The sequence below is a fragment of the Typopeltis vanoorti genome, chromosome 11 (assembly GCF_054136105.1).
Source record: "Typopeltis vanoorti isolate ZY-2024b chromosome 11, IOZ_Tvanoo_1.0, whole genome shotgun sequence".
Lineage (NCBI taxonomy): Eukaryota > Metazoa > Arthropoda > Arachnida > Uropygi > Thelyphonidae > Typopeltis > Typopeltis vanoorti.
Window position 1 is genome coordinate 41,335,493 of NC_143559.1, and position 12,354 is coordinate 41,347,846.

Sequence of the window (12,354 nt, forward strand, 5' to 3'; positions counted from 1 at the left end):
ATTTGAATGGAGTTGGTGTACGGAGACTTGAAAGAGTGTTGATGAATGATGTGGAAGTGGATGTACAGACTCAGGGAAACTAGATTTATTAAGAGGGGGGGGAGTAGATATGCAGACTTTAGGGGGGGGGCAGTTAAGTGTATGAATGAGTATATTATGCCCGGGCGAGTACGACGGACAACAAATCAGAATGGGATAATTAGTATAAGGAATCAAAGTAGGGATGGGACAAATGGGCTTCTGCGATTCATGTACACTAATGCCAGGAGTATTAGGAACAAGAAGGAAGAGTTTTTGGCCATGGTTGGCACTTCCAGGCCACAGGTTGTCGGTATTAGTGAAACATGGCTGACAGAAGATGATAAAGCTAGTGGGATTGAATGCGATGGGTATAGCGTGTTCAGGAGTGACAGGGTGAATAAAAAGGGGGGAGGAGTGTTATTGATGATAGCTGATGAGCTTCAGCCAAGGAGTATAGAAGTTGAACTGCAGGATGGGGAAAAAAGCACATTTGAGGCTGTTTGGTGTGAGATACAATCTAGCAGAACAAAATATACAATTGGGTGCTGCTATAGACCGGGTGATGGAGCGGATGGTGGGAATAGTATGCATAAGCAAATAGAAGAAATGAATGGAAGGAGGGTATTTATTATGGGTGATTTCAATTATGACTGGAAAGAGGAGAGGGCACATGGGAGGAAGGAATTGGATTTTATGCAGTTATTAAGGGACAACTATCTACGGCAACATGTATTGGAAAATACCAGGGGGCAGAGAGTGCTGGACCTAGTAATTGCAACTGAGAATGTAGCTGTAACGAACATGACCATGTTGCCACCAATTGGTGAGAGTGACCATAAGGTCATGACTTGGGAGGTGGCTAAAGGAGTCGAATTTACAATTAAGACAGGGTATATGTGGAATTACCGGGCTGGTAAGTATGACAAGCTTAGGTGTGTGCTTGGCTCAATGCCATGGCATGTAAAACTGCAAGGGCTGGATGTTGATGGTGCATGGGAGGTGGTTAAGAACTGTTTGCAGGAGGCAATGGTTGACTGTATACCAAGAGTCCGAATAATAAATCAGGTACGGGTTAAATGGATGAATAACACTATTAAGCTTGAGCTGCAAAAAAAGAAACAATTGTGGAGGGAATTTAAGGAGAAGGGTGACCATCAGGTGCATGAACAGTATAAAGCTCAGGCCAGGATGGTAACAAGGGTGGTAAGAAAAGCAAAAGCAGATTACGAAAGGAAATTGGCCATGCAGGCTAAAGAGAATCCCAAACAGTTTTTTCAATATGTTGCAAGTAAAAGAAAAAATGCTCATGGTAGAATGATCTTAAAAAATGCTGAGGGTAGGGAGGTAACTGAATCAGTCGATGTTGTGGAATTACTGAGCGAGCACTTTGCAAGAGTATATCATCCAGGTGGTGGCTTTGCGGAAATGGAGGAACCAACAGCTTATACTGGAATTGTGATGAATGAGGTAGAGGTAACTAGTCTATTACAGAACCTCAATGTCAATACATCTGTGGGATTGGATGGTATACCAGCTCGTGTCGTACGTGAAGCGGCCAAAGAATTGTCAGTGCCCTTGACCATTTTGTTTAATTTGAGCCTCAGGACTGGGTCAGTCCCAAGGGGGTGGAAAGAGGGGAAAATAGTTCCACTGCACAAAGGTGGTTCCAAGGCTGCTGTTGAAAATTACCGGCCAATCAGCATAACAGGAATCATTATCGAGGTCTTAGAGAAAATAGTCGAGAGGAAAATACAAGATTGGATAGAAGAAAATGGGATACTGTATCGGGGACAGCATGGTTTTGTGAAGGGTAGGTCATGCCTCAGTAACTTGCTCACGTATTATAACACAGTGACGGCTGAACTGGATAAGGGTAATGGGTTTACAGTGATTCTGCTGGACCTTGCTAAGGCCTTTGACAGGATACCACATGGAATTCTAATCAGTAAATTGCAGCATATGGGAATGGACATAGGGTTGGTGAGATGGATAGGAGGGTGGTTGACGGAGAGATATCAGAGAGTGGTTTACTCAGGAGTAGAGTCCACAAGACGGCCTGTGACTAGTGGTGTACCACAAGGATCTGTTCTTGGACCACTGCTGTTTAATTTGTTCATAAATGATATAGGAAAGGATCTGAGAGGAACAGTTCATTTGTTTGCGGATGATGCGAAGTTGGGTAGGGCAATAGTGAATGCAGATGACGTCAAAATTTTGCAGGATGATTTGGATAGATTGGAGGTCTGGGCTAGGGAGAATGGATGTCAATTTAATGTGGCAAAATGTAAGGTTATGCATTTTGGGGTGAAAAGATGGGAGGCAGTTTACTGCATTGGTGGAACCGTGCTCCAGGAAATTGATGAGGCACGAGATTTAGGAGTGTTGGTGGATAAGGAATTGAAATTTAGGGGACACATTGCAAAAGTGGCCAAATCAGCTCATCAAATCACTTGGTTGCTGAAGAATACGTTGACAAGCAGAGACAAGCAGGTTATTGTTCCTCTGTATCGAGCCTTGATAAGACCTCATCTCGACTACTGTGCTCAGATTTGGTCACCTAGGTTTCTTCTTGATGCGGAGGAGGTGGAGAGGATCCAGAGGCGAGTGACCAAGATGATAGCAGGTCTGTGGAATGAACCGTATGAGAACAGGTTGAGGATTTGTGGGTTGCAGAAATTGGTTGATAGGCGGAGGAGGGGAGATATGATTGAGACATTCAAATTACTGAAGGGTTTCTATAAAATTAATTCAGAAGATATTTTTGAGAACAGGGCTGGTTGTGGGAGGACTAGGGGACATCCATGGAAACTGGGCAAAAGGGTGGTTAGTAAAGGTGTTAGAGCTGGGTTCTTTACTTTTAGAGTAGTGAATGAGTGGAATGCGCTCCCTGAGTCTGTGGTGGATGCTGTGACAGTGAATGAGTTTAAGGCGAGGTATGATAGATACTGTATGAATGTCGAATAGTTGTGATGAAAATGATTTGGGGCCTCCCTCGATGAGTCAAATGACTCCCTGGAGTTGCCCGTAATAATAATAATAATAATAATAATAATAACTATCTGCGACAGCATGTAATGGAAAATACTAGGGGTCAGAGAGTGCTTGACCTATAATTACATCTGAGGATTTGGCTGTAACAAATATGACCACATTGCCACCAATCAGTGAAAGTGATCATAGGGTCTTAACTTGGGAGGTGGCTAAAGGTTTAGAATTTTCAATTAAGACACAGGGTACATGTGGAATTATCTGGCTGGAAAATATGACAAGCTTAGGAGTTTGATTGGCTCAGTGCCATGGCATGTACAACTGCAGGGACTAGAAGTTGATAGCGCATGGGAGGTAGTTAAGAAGTGCTTGCATGAAGCAATGGCTGACTGTATACCTAGAGTCCGAATAATAAATCAAGTAGGGGTTAAATGGATGAATAACACCATTAAGCTTGAGCTGCAAAAAAAGAAACAACTATGGAGGGAATTTAAGGAGAAAGGTGACCGGCAGGCACATGAACGGTATAAAGCGCAGGCCAGAAGGGTGACGAGTGTGGTAAAAAAAGCAAAAAAGGATTACGAAAGAACATTGGCCATGCAGGCTAAAGAGAATCCTAAACAGTTTTTTAGATATGTAGCAAGTAAAAGGAAAAATGTACATGGCAGAATGATTTTAAAGAATGCCGATGGTAGGGAGATAACCGAATCAGTTGATATAGTTGAATTACTGAGCGAGCACTTTGCAAGAATATATCATCCAGGTGGTGACATTGCAGAAACGAATAAACCAGTAGATTATACGGAAATTGTGGTGAATGAAGTGGAGGTGAGTAGTCTATTGCATAACCTCAATGTCAATACATCTGTGGGATCGGATGGTATACCAGCTCGTGTAGTACGAGAAGCAGCTAAAGAATTGTCAGTACCCTTAACCATTTTGTTTAATTTGAGTCTCGGTTCTGGGCTAGTCCCGAGCGGGTGGAAGGAGGGGAAAATAGTTCCACTGCATAAAGGTGGTTCCAAGACTGCTGTTGTAAATTACCGACCGATTAGCATATCAGGAATCATTGTCAAGGTCTTAGAGAAATTAGTCAAGAAAAGAATACAGGATTGGATAGATGAAAATGGGATATTGTATGGGGGACAACATGTTTTTGTGAAGGGTAGATCATGCCTCAGTAACTTGCTCACGTTTTATAACACAGTGACGGCTGAACTGGATAGGGGTAATGGGTTTACAGTGATACTACTGGACCTTGTCAAGGCCTTTGACAGGATACCACATGGAACCCTAATCAGTAAACTGGTGCAGATGGGGATAGATATAGGGTTGGTAAGATGGATAGGAGGTTGGTTGAAGGAGAGATACCAGAGAGTGGTTTATTCAGGAGTGGAGTCAAAAAGACGTCTTGTGACTAGTGGAGTGCCGCAGGGCTCTGTTCTTGGACCACTGCTTTTCAATTTGTTCATCAATGATATTGGAAAGGATTTGAGAGGAAGTGTTCACTTGTTTGCTGATGATGCAAAGTTGGGTAGAGCAATTGTGAGTGCACAGGATGTCAAAATTTTACTGGATTATTTGGATAGTTTGGAGGACTGGGCTAGGAAAAATGGATGTCAGTTTAATGTGGCAAAGTGTAAGGTTATGCACTTTGGGGTGAAAAGAATAGCAGCAGTATATCGCATAGGTGGAACCGTACTCCAGGAGATTGATGAGGCCAGGGATTTGGGAGTGCTGGTGGATAGGGAGTTGAAGTTTAGGGGACACATTGCAAAAGTAACTAAAACAGCTCACCAAATCACTTGGCTTATGAAAAATTCTTTAACATGCAGAGAGAAGCAAGTTGTTGTTCCTCTGTATCGAGCCCTGATAAGACCCCATCTGGACTTCTGTACCCAGTTATGGGCACCAAGGTTTCTTCGTGATGGGGAGGAAGTGGAGAGGGTCCAGAGACGAGTGACCAAGATGATAGCAGGTCTGTGGAATGAACCTTATGAGAATAGGGTGAGGATTTGTGGGTTGCATAAATTGGACGATAGGCAAAGGAGGGGTGATATGATTGAGACATTCAAATTACTGAAGGGTTTTTATAAGATTGATCCGGAAGATATTTTTGAAAATGATTGGTGGTGGGAGGACTAGGGGCCATGCATGGAAGCTGGGCAAGAGCGTGGTTGACAAGGGTGTTAGAGCTAGGTTTTTTACTTGGAGAGTGGTGAATGAGTGGAATAAGCTTCCAGAGTCTGTTGTGGGTGCTACGACCGTGAATGAGTTCAAGGCAAGATATGATAGATACTGTGTGAATGTTGAATAGTTGTTCCAGACATGATGTTAGGGCCTCCCTTGATGAGTCTGTTGACTCCTTGGAGTTTCCCAGAACAATAATAATAATAATAATAATACACACTTAAAACTCTTACCAAGATTGACTATTATAGTAAAAAATTAGTTTAGATATTCTGTTTTGGAATTTGAGGGAGGAAGTGAGAAAAATGCATTTATTCTTCAAGAACAGACAGCTAAAGACCTACCAGTGCTGGGTAGTCTACTAGTTTAATTATATAATGAATTTCTTAACATTATTTCAGTTATGATTTCATTGTAATTATATACACTTCTAAATCTTTTTTTAAGGACTCGTTTGTACAGTATTGATTTGGTAACTTTATAATTGTTTATGAAATGTAAACAATTGATGTAGATATAAAATCTGGTGTCAGGTAACATTTAGTGTGTGTGTGTGTGGAAGCGGGGGGGGGGGGAGAGAAGGTGGTTGTGAAATAATTGAATTATGTTTGTGAGTAATAGGAGACAAGTTGCTTCTCAACATGACCATTTTTTCATATTCAAAGATTTAGTGCTAAATTTTAATATGAATTGGAATGAACTTTAAAAAATAGTATATTCTGGTAACAAAAGAAATATGCATAACTTATGGTGTAAGTAACAGTATTATATGAATTTCACACTTTGATTTAGAATATTTTAACTATTTATATAGGATTCAATTGCACCAAGTGCAAATTCAGTGTTTTCTGGTCTTCATTTACCTTTCGTTGGTTTCACATTTACATCAGGGAGGTAAGAGTTTTATATATATATATATATATATATTGTTTGTTTGTTCGTTTGTTTCTTTAGTCTAGTATTTAAAGTAAATCAAATGTAGATAATTAATCTTGCTTAAGTATAATATTTTAAGGATGTAATTTATATCCTTGAGCAACTAGTTCATCAGATTAGCCTATATTTAACAGTGAATAGAACTTAAATGAGATAACTGAAATTGGATTTTTATTGGTCGAAATTTGATTCAACTAGTAACCGAATAGTTTTGCCATGTTAACTGGTGGCTTCTTCTGGGTTAGATGAATATACATATATTAGCTTAAAACAAACGAGCTTAGATTACGAATCAATACATAACTGAAAAATGAAAAATATCTAATTCCATTGCACAATACAAATACGTGGAGTGTGGAAGCTAGCACTTAGTCAGTCATTGTTAAGCAGGTGTGTCCTATAGTTAGCTGCGAAATTAAACTTTGATGTGTGGAGAGATCATATGAGTGATTTCCAGATATCACAAAGGATTATCCCTTGGTTTCTATTCAGGATTACTACTGCAGCTTTTTTTATGTTGCTGGAGCTGTAGTCATCTTTTATGTATGGCATAGTACTTTTATCCCATTCACTGTTATGGTGAGTGTTGGAAAAATTGAATGCTAAACCAGAACTGTCCTCTCTCTTGTTGTTTACGTCTCCAATGTGCTCTTTTTGTCTTATTTCTGGACTTCTTCAAATTTGTCCGATGTATTTCAGGCCACAAGAACAAGCAATGTTGTAAACTTCAGGGTGTTTATTGAGAGCATTCTGGTCTTTAGGTGAACATAACATATTCCGTACTGTCCTAATCGGTTTGAAGGCCCCGAATGTCGTGAGACCATAGGAGGATGGCAATTTTTTGTGAAAGTATGCCAACAAAAGAAATGGAAATTGAAGTCCTGTAATGATTGTCCTGGATTTGCTGTGGAGAGGGGTTGGAGAATAGCATTCTTTTTGTTATTCTTTTCAGATATCCATTGTTGGTTAATATTTTAATTTTTCTGTTAATATTCTTTCATCTCTTATAATAGGGATCACCCTGTTCTTCAGCATATGTATAATGCTTAATTTCTGTGAAATATGGTGTAATGAGGCAAAATGCAGTTAATGACCTTTGTGGGGTCGGCTTGTGGTACACATTAATATAAATGCTTTCATCCATTTGTTGTAATTAATATGTCCAGAAAAGTTAATTTCCCTTTATTTCCAAGTTCTAAGGTGAACTTGATTTTATGGTGAAATGAGTTTATCGATGTTAGAAAATCATATAGCTCTGCCACACTGTGTTTCCATATTATAAATATGTCTTCAATATGTTTCCACCACACTGATGGTTTAGGATCTGTGAGTAATAAGATGTCATTTTCAAACTTTTCTATGAATAAGTCTGCATATGGAGGAGATAGACTTCCCAAGGCAAGGCCTGAAAGTTGTTTGTAGATTTTTTCATTCCACCTGAAGAAATTTGAGTTGAGACAATGTTTATAAAGTTGGGAGATGTCTTGAGGGAAACAGATTTTCAATGAGAGTCATAACTTCATTCACCACGACATTTGTAAATAAAGACACAACATTTAAACTTGCTAGAATGTCTGTTCTTGATATGAAGATTTTTCTTAGCTTTTCAACAAAGGTGTGTATTTTTGATGTATGTATCTGTATTTCTAATGTCTGCTTTTAGAAGATGTGCAAGATTGAATAATATAAGCACGTAAACACAAGAAAGATATTTAATTAACCAAATATTTCAGTCTGGAAATAGCAGACCATCTTCAGTGGCACTACAAGAACAGTTTTAAAAAAATACAAAGTGGAATACTAACAATAGATCATTTAAAAATAAAACAAGCCACGTGATGTTATATCTAAGTATTAAAGGGAATTTTTTTTAAGCAGAGACGTGATTGAAATAAAGATATTAATTAATATCTTTATTTTTATCATGTCTCTGCATTTCCAGATATCACAAAGGATGCATCTATGGATGCATCTGCTTTACCATGACTGACCAAGTGCTGGCATTCACGCTCCATCCATGTATTTGTATTGTGTAACGGTTCCTATGAATTTGGTATTTTTCATTTTTCAGTTATGTATTGATTCGTAATCTAAGCTCATTTGTTTTAAGCTGATATATGTATACTCATCTAACCCAGAAGAAGCAACCGATTAATTTATAGTCTAACGAAGTGGATAAAACTTGGTCTAGCTCCCACCGAAGAGATCTCAATAAAGTTTGAAACCGGTCTGGGGTAGTGACCCTTCCCATAATGCATAGCATTATACGTGTCTGCAAGGAGACGTGCTTTACATTAAGGGATACTAAGTCATGATAATCCATGAGGCTTAAATGAAACAGGTTGGTCAGAGGAGTTGATAATTCCCTTTCATATTCTTGTAATGCACAGGCCAATATGACATCTAATTGCATGGCTGTATATGTATTGAGGTTCTACAATATTTTAAGCATCTCCATTCTCCTGTCAGTCAATGTTACATCTTACATTGAAACGTCACCACCTGGATGGTACATACTACAAAATGCTCACTCAGTAATTCAACTATTTGGTTTGGTTCTTCCTCCTTTTACTTGCCACATACCAAAAAAAAAAAAATCTTTGGGATTTCTTTTGGCCTCATCAGCTAGCTTTCTCCCATAAATAGCTTTGGCCTTTACTGTACAGGTCACTCTTCTTGTCTGTGCCTTATAGTGTTCACAGGCATACTGATCACCATTTTCTTTATAATCCCTCGACAACCTTTTCTTTGTGTGCAGCTCATGCTTAATGAAGCTATTCATCTATCTAACTCTTACCTGATTTATCCTTCTAACTCTGGGTATACATTCTGATACAGCTTTCTTAAAACACACCTTGGCCACCTCCCATACACCACTGGATATCTCCTCTCCAAATTCTTATACAGTGGCACTGCTGAAAGCTGACTCCTTAGCTTGTCATATATTTACAATGTATATTTGTAAGTATAATGCTTAATTATAATGTATAACTCTTAGTACTATGATGCATCATTTCAGGCAACAACTAAATGAAAGGTAATTTATATATGGTGAAGTTCAGTCACTTCACCATATATAAATCAGCTATTCAAATAAACATTATAGCACTGTCATTGTCTAATCTTATCAGGCAACTGTCAGCATTTGTGTATGAACTAATGAAGTGATAAATACTGAATTCCAAATATAAGAATAAATAAAAAAATCGAAAATTATGTTTATTTGAAAACATTCACCTACATTTCATCAGCATCTTCAGTACAAAACGAAACAGCAGTTAAGAAAATTATAAAAAATGCCACTTTAGTAGCTGGTAGAAAGACAACAGAAATGATCAATATTTTCCTTAAAAAGAATAATTAGGAAAGATCAGTTGAGTTGAAAAGTACTACCTCCCATAAAAAAGATAAACGTAGAGCATCAGAATTATTTAATTTAGGACAATAGAGCAATGTTTCGCAACTTTCTTTATAATGACTTTCTATAAGAAATAGGCTTTTATGAAGAACTGTTTTATTATTATGGTGAAATCTGTGGTTGGTGGAGATGGTATGGTCAGCAAGTTCAGGCTCATGATATTTGATATATGACTTATGTTCTTCATAATGAATACGATCAGATCTTCCAGTTTGTCCATAATATAGTAAGCCACCAGAGTAAAAAATCTGGTAAACACCCAAAGTGCCAAGAGGAAGAAGTTGATGGATGTGCAAAAAGTGGGAATTTTTTGGCAGGATGAAAAGCAACAAAAATGCTTAGTGGGTTTAAAATTTTTGTTATACATTCAGAAGTTCCTTACACATAAATGAGAGGAATAAAAAATACTTTTTGATGAAGACTAAAATTCTGATAAGAAAATTGACTTCAGTTATTTTGTTATAATTCTGTAGAAGTTTATCTGAAGTACAAAACATATGGGCATCACATAATATGGTTAAGTTTTTTGATTAAGATGAGAGGAATATGACTTATTTACTCTTCAGTAGAAGAGGCAGCTATCCTACTGCTAAACACTTTTTTTTTTTTAATGAAGGCATCACTAAAACTATTTAATAAGAAAGTTGATTTAATGTGTTATGATTCCTTCTGTAGAATTCTTCCAAAGAACACAAAAAATGAGCATGGCATAATAAGGTCCAGTTTTTTGAACTACAGTGATAGTATGATTCAGCATGGATATAACAGCCTGTATGAGTCACCTTCTGAAAAACTGAAAATTGGCTAACATCCAACTGATAAAGAATTAGTAGATTCAAAAAGGCTATTTGATTAAAAGTTATTTGTCCCAGGGATGGCCAGACACATGCTTGATTGCATCCTGCTAATATTTACTTTGCCTGATTGTGCACTTCCAAACTCTCACTGAACAACACTTTCTCCAAACATATAACTTCAAAACAACTCAAATGCAGTCCATCAGGCATATACATCAAATTCACTCCATATATATATATATATATATATATATATATATAAACTCCACACAGCATCCCTCCTGCACAATCTTCTCATTGAATTATTAGCAACCATGGTCCTTTTTCTTAATTCTGTCCTATCATACCAAGGCAGCAGACTTGCAATCTTTACTGTCTTGCTCTTCATTTCTGCTTCTTTCAACAACTTTTTCATATCCCCCCTCTCATTACATACTTCTCCCCTTTCAAATCATTTGTGCCTGCCAAAACAGTCAACTCTTTCTCTTCTCCCTTCTGCAAATCAGTATCAAGTAATAATATAAATTAACACGTTCGCTGCCACGCTCCTCAGGCATAGTTTGTTACTACACGCCAAGCACTCTTACTTCTACAAGGTCAGCAGGAGTTATCTCGTAGCTGGCTTATCAGACAGAATTTTGTTTCATATGCCAACTATGAGTAATCTGGTATCCCCCCCCCACACACACACATGCCTGTGTTTACATGTGCTGACGGCTATGTAACTTGAGTTCAGAGCCAGTGACGTTCAGCATTCAGTACAGTAAGGTTTATTGCGTCTAATCTTACAATCATCTAAAAAAAACCTTCATTTACGCCATGGCCAGTAAAAGAAAGCTTACTGATGAAGAATTAGAAGCTCACGCTAATATGAGCATTGATGAATGGAATGAATTATTTGGTTACGATTCCGAAGATGATTATAATCCTACAGACGACTCTAGCGATGACTCAGATGATGATATATTGTATATAAATATATGTATATGTTGAAAAAACTTCAAAAAATTGTTTTATTTGCATTAATAAATACACAGTTTACACAACAATACCTCTTATAATATACTATACTTTTGCTGAAATTATTTTCCTTCTACCAAGTCCCCAGACGTGCTCTCTGCTTTATTCACAAGTAAAGGGTCAAAATTAATGTGCTTATACTACTGGCTAATTCGTGCTTGGCATAGGAGGTCAGTAATCGACATAAGAGTATATTCGTAGTTGGCTTGTGAGGCTCATATATCAATTACGAGTATACTTGTAGTTCACAGCGAATGTGTTAAAGATGCCAAGAAATTATATTCTTGGTTTCATCCTTTATCCAATTGTAAGCAAGCAAAGTTTGTGCATGAATTCACTTCACAACTGGGCTACTTGTATGTAGAGACTAATGATTTCACATCAATTGCCTTAATATCCCATAATGCAAAGCACACATCCTTGCAGACATGTATATATATGTTGTCCTTCCCATATTGCAATGCATTATGGGAAGGACCACTATCCAGACCGGTTTTAACCTTTACTGATGTCTTATCAGTGGGAGCTAGATCCAGAATTGACACCAGTGATGAATGCAGAAAGTCATATTTCCATATACAAGTAGTCAAAAGGTGTCACACCTTATTACTAAAATACTCTGGATAAGAGATAGATGCTGAAAGTTTTTCACTTGATTATACTATAAATTAAAGATGCCAAGAAGTTATATTCTTGGTTTCATCTGATGAGATTTCAATAAAGGTCGATACCAGTCTAGGTAGTGACTCTTCTCATAAGGCATAGCATTATACATGTCCTTGAGGATATCTGCATTGCATTATGGAATACTTAGGCATTTGATGTGAAGTCATTAGCCTCTATATACAAGTAGTTCAGTCTTGAAGTGACTTCATGTACAAACTTTGTTTGTTTACACTTAGATAAAGGGTGAAACCAAGAATATAATTTCTTGGCATCTTTAATTTATGGTAGAACCAAGTGAAAAAACTTTCAACATCTATT

The 12,354-nt window shown here is 37.7% G+C and overlaps 1 protein-coding gene across 1 annotated transcript in view; it reads left to right on the top strand.

Moving 5' to 3' along the window:
- The window catches only part of LOC150101467 (serine/threonine-protein kinase Genghis Khan-like), an 896,778-nt gene that overhangs the window by 313,860 nt on the left and 570,564 nt on the right, over positions 1–12,354 (top strand). The window contains 1 exon segment of the mRNA XM_090400803.1: positions 6,014–6,093. Within this exon segment, the coding sequence (XP_090256929.1) occupies positions 6,014–6,093 (80 nt within the window).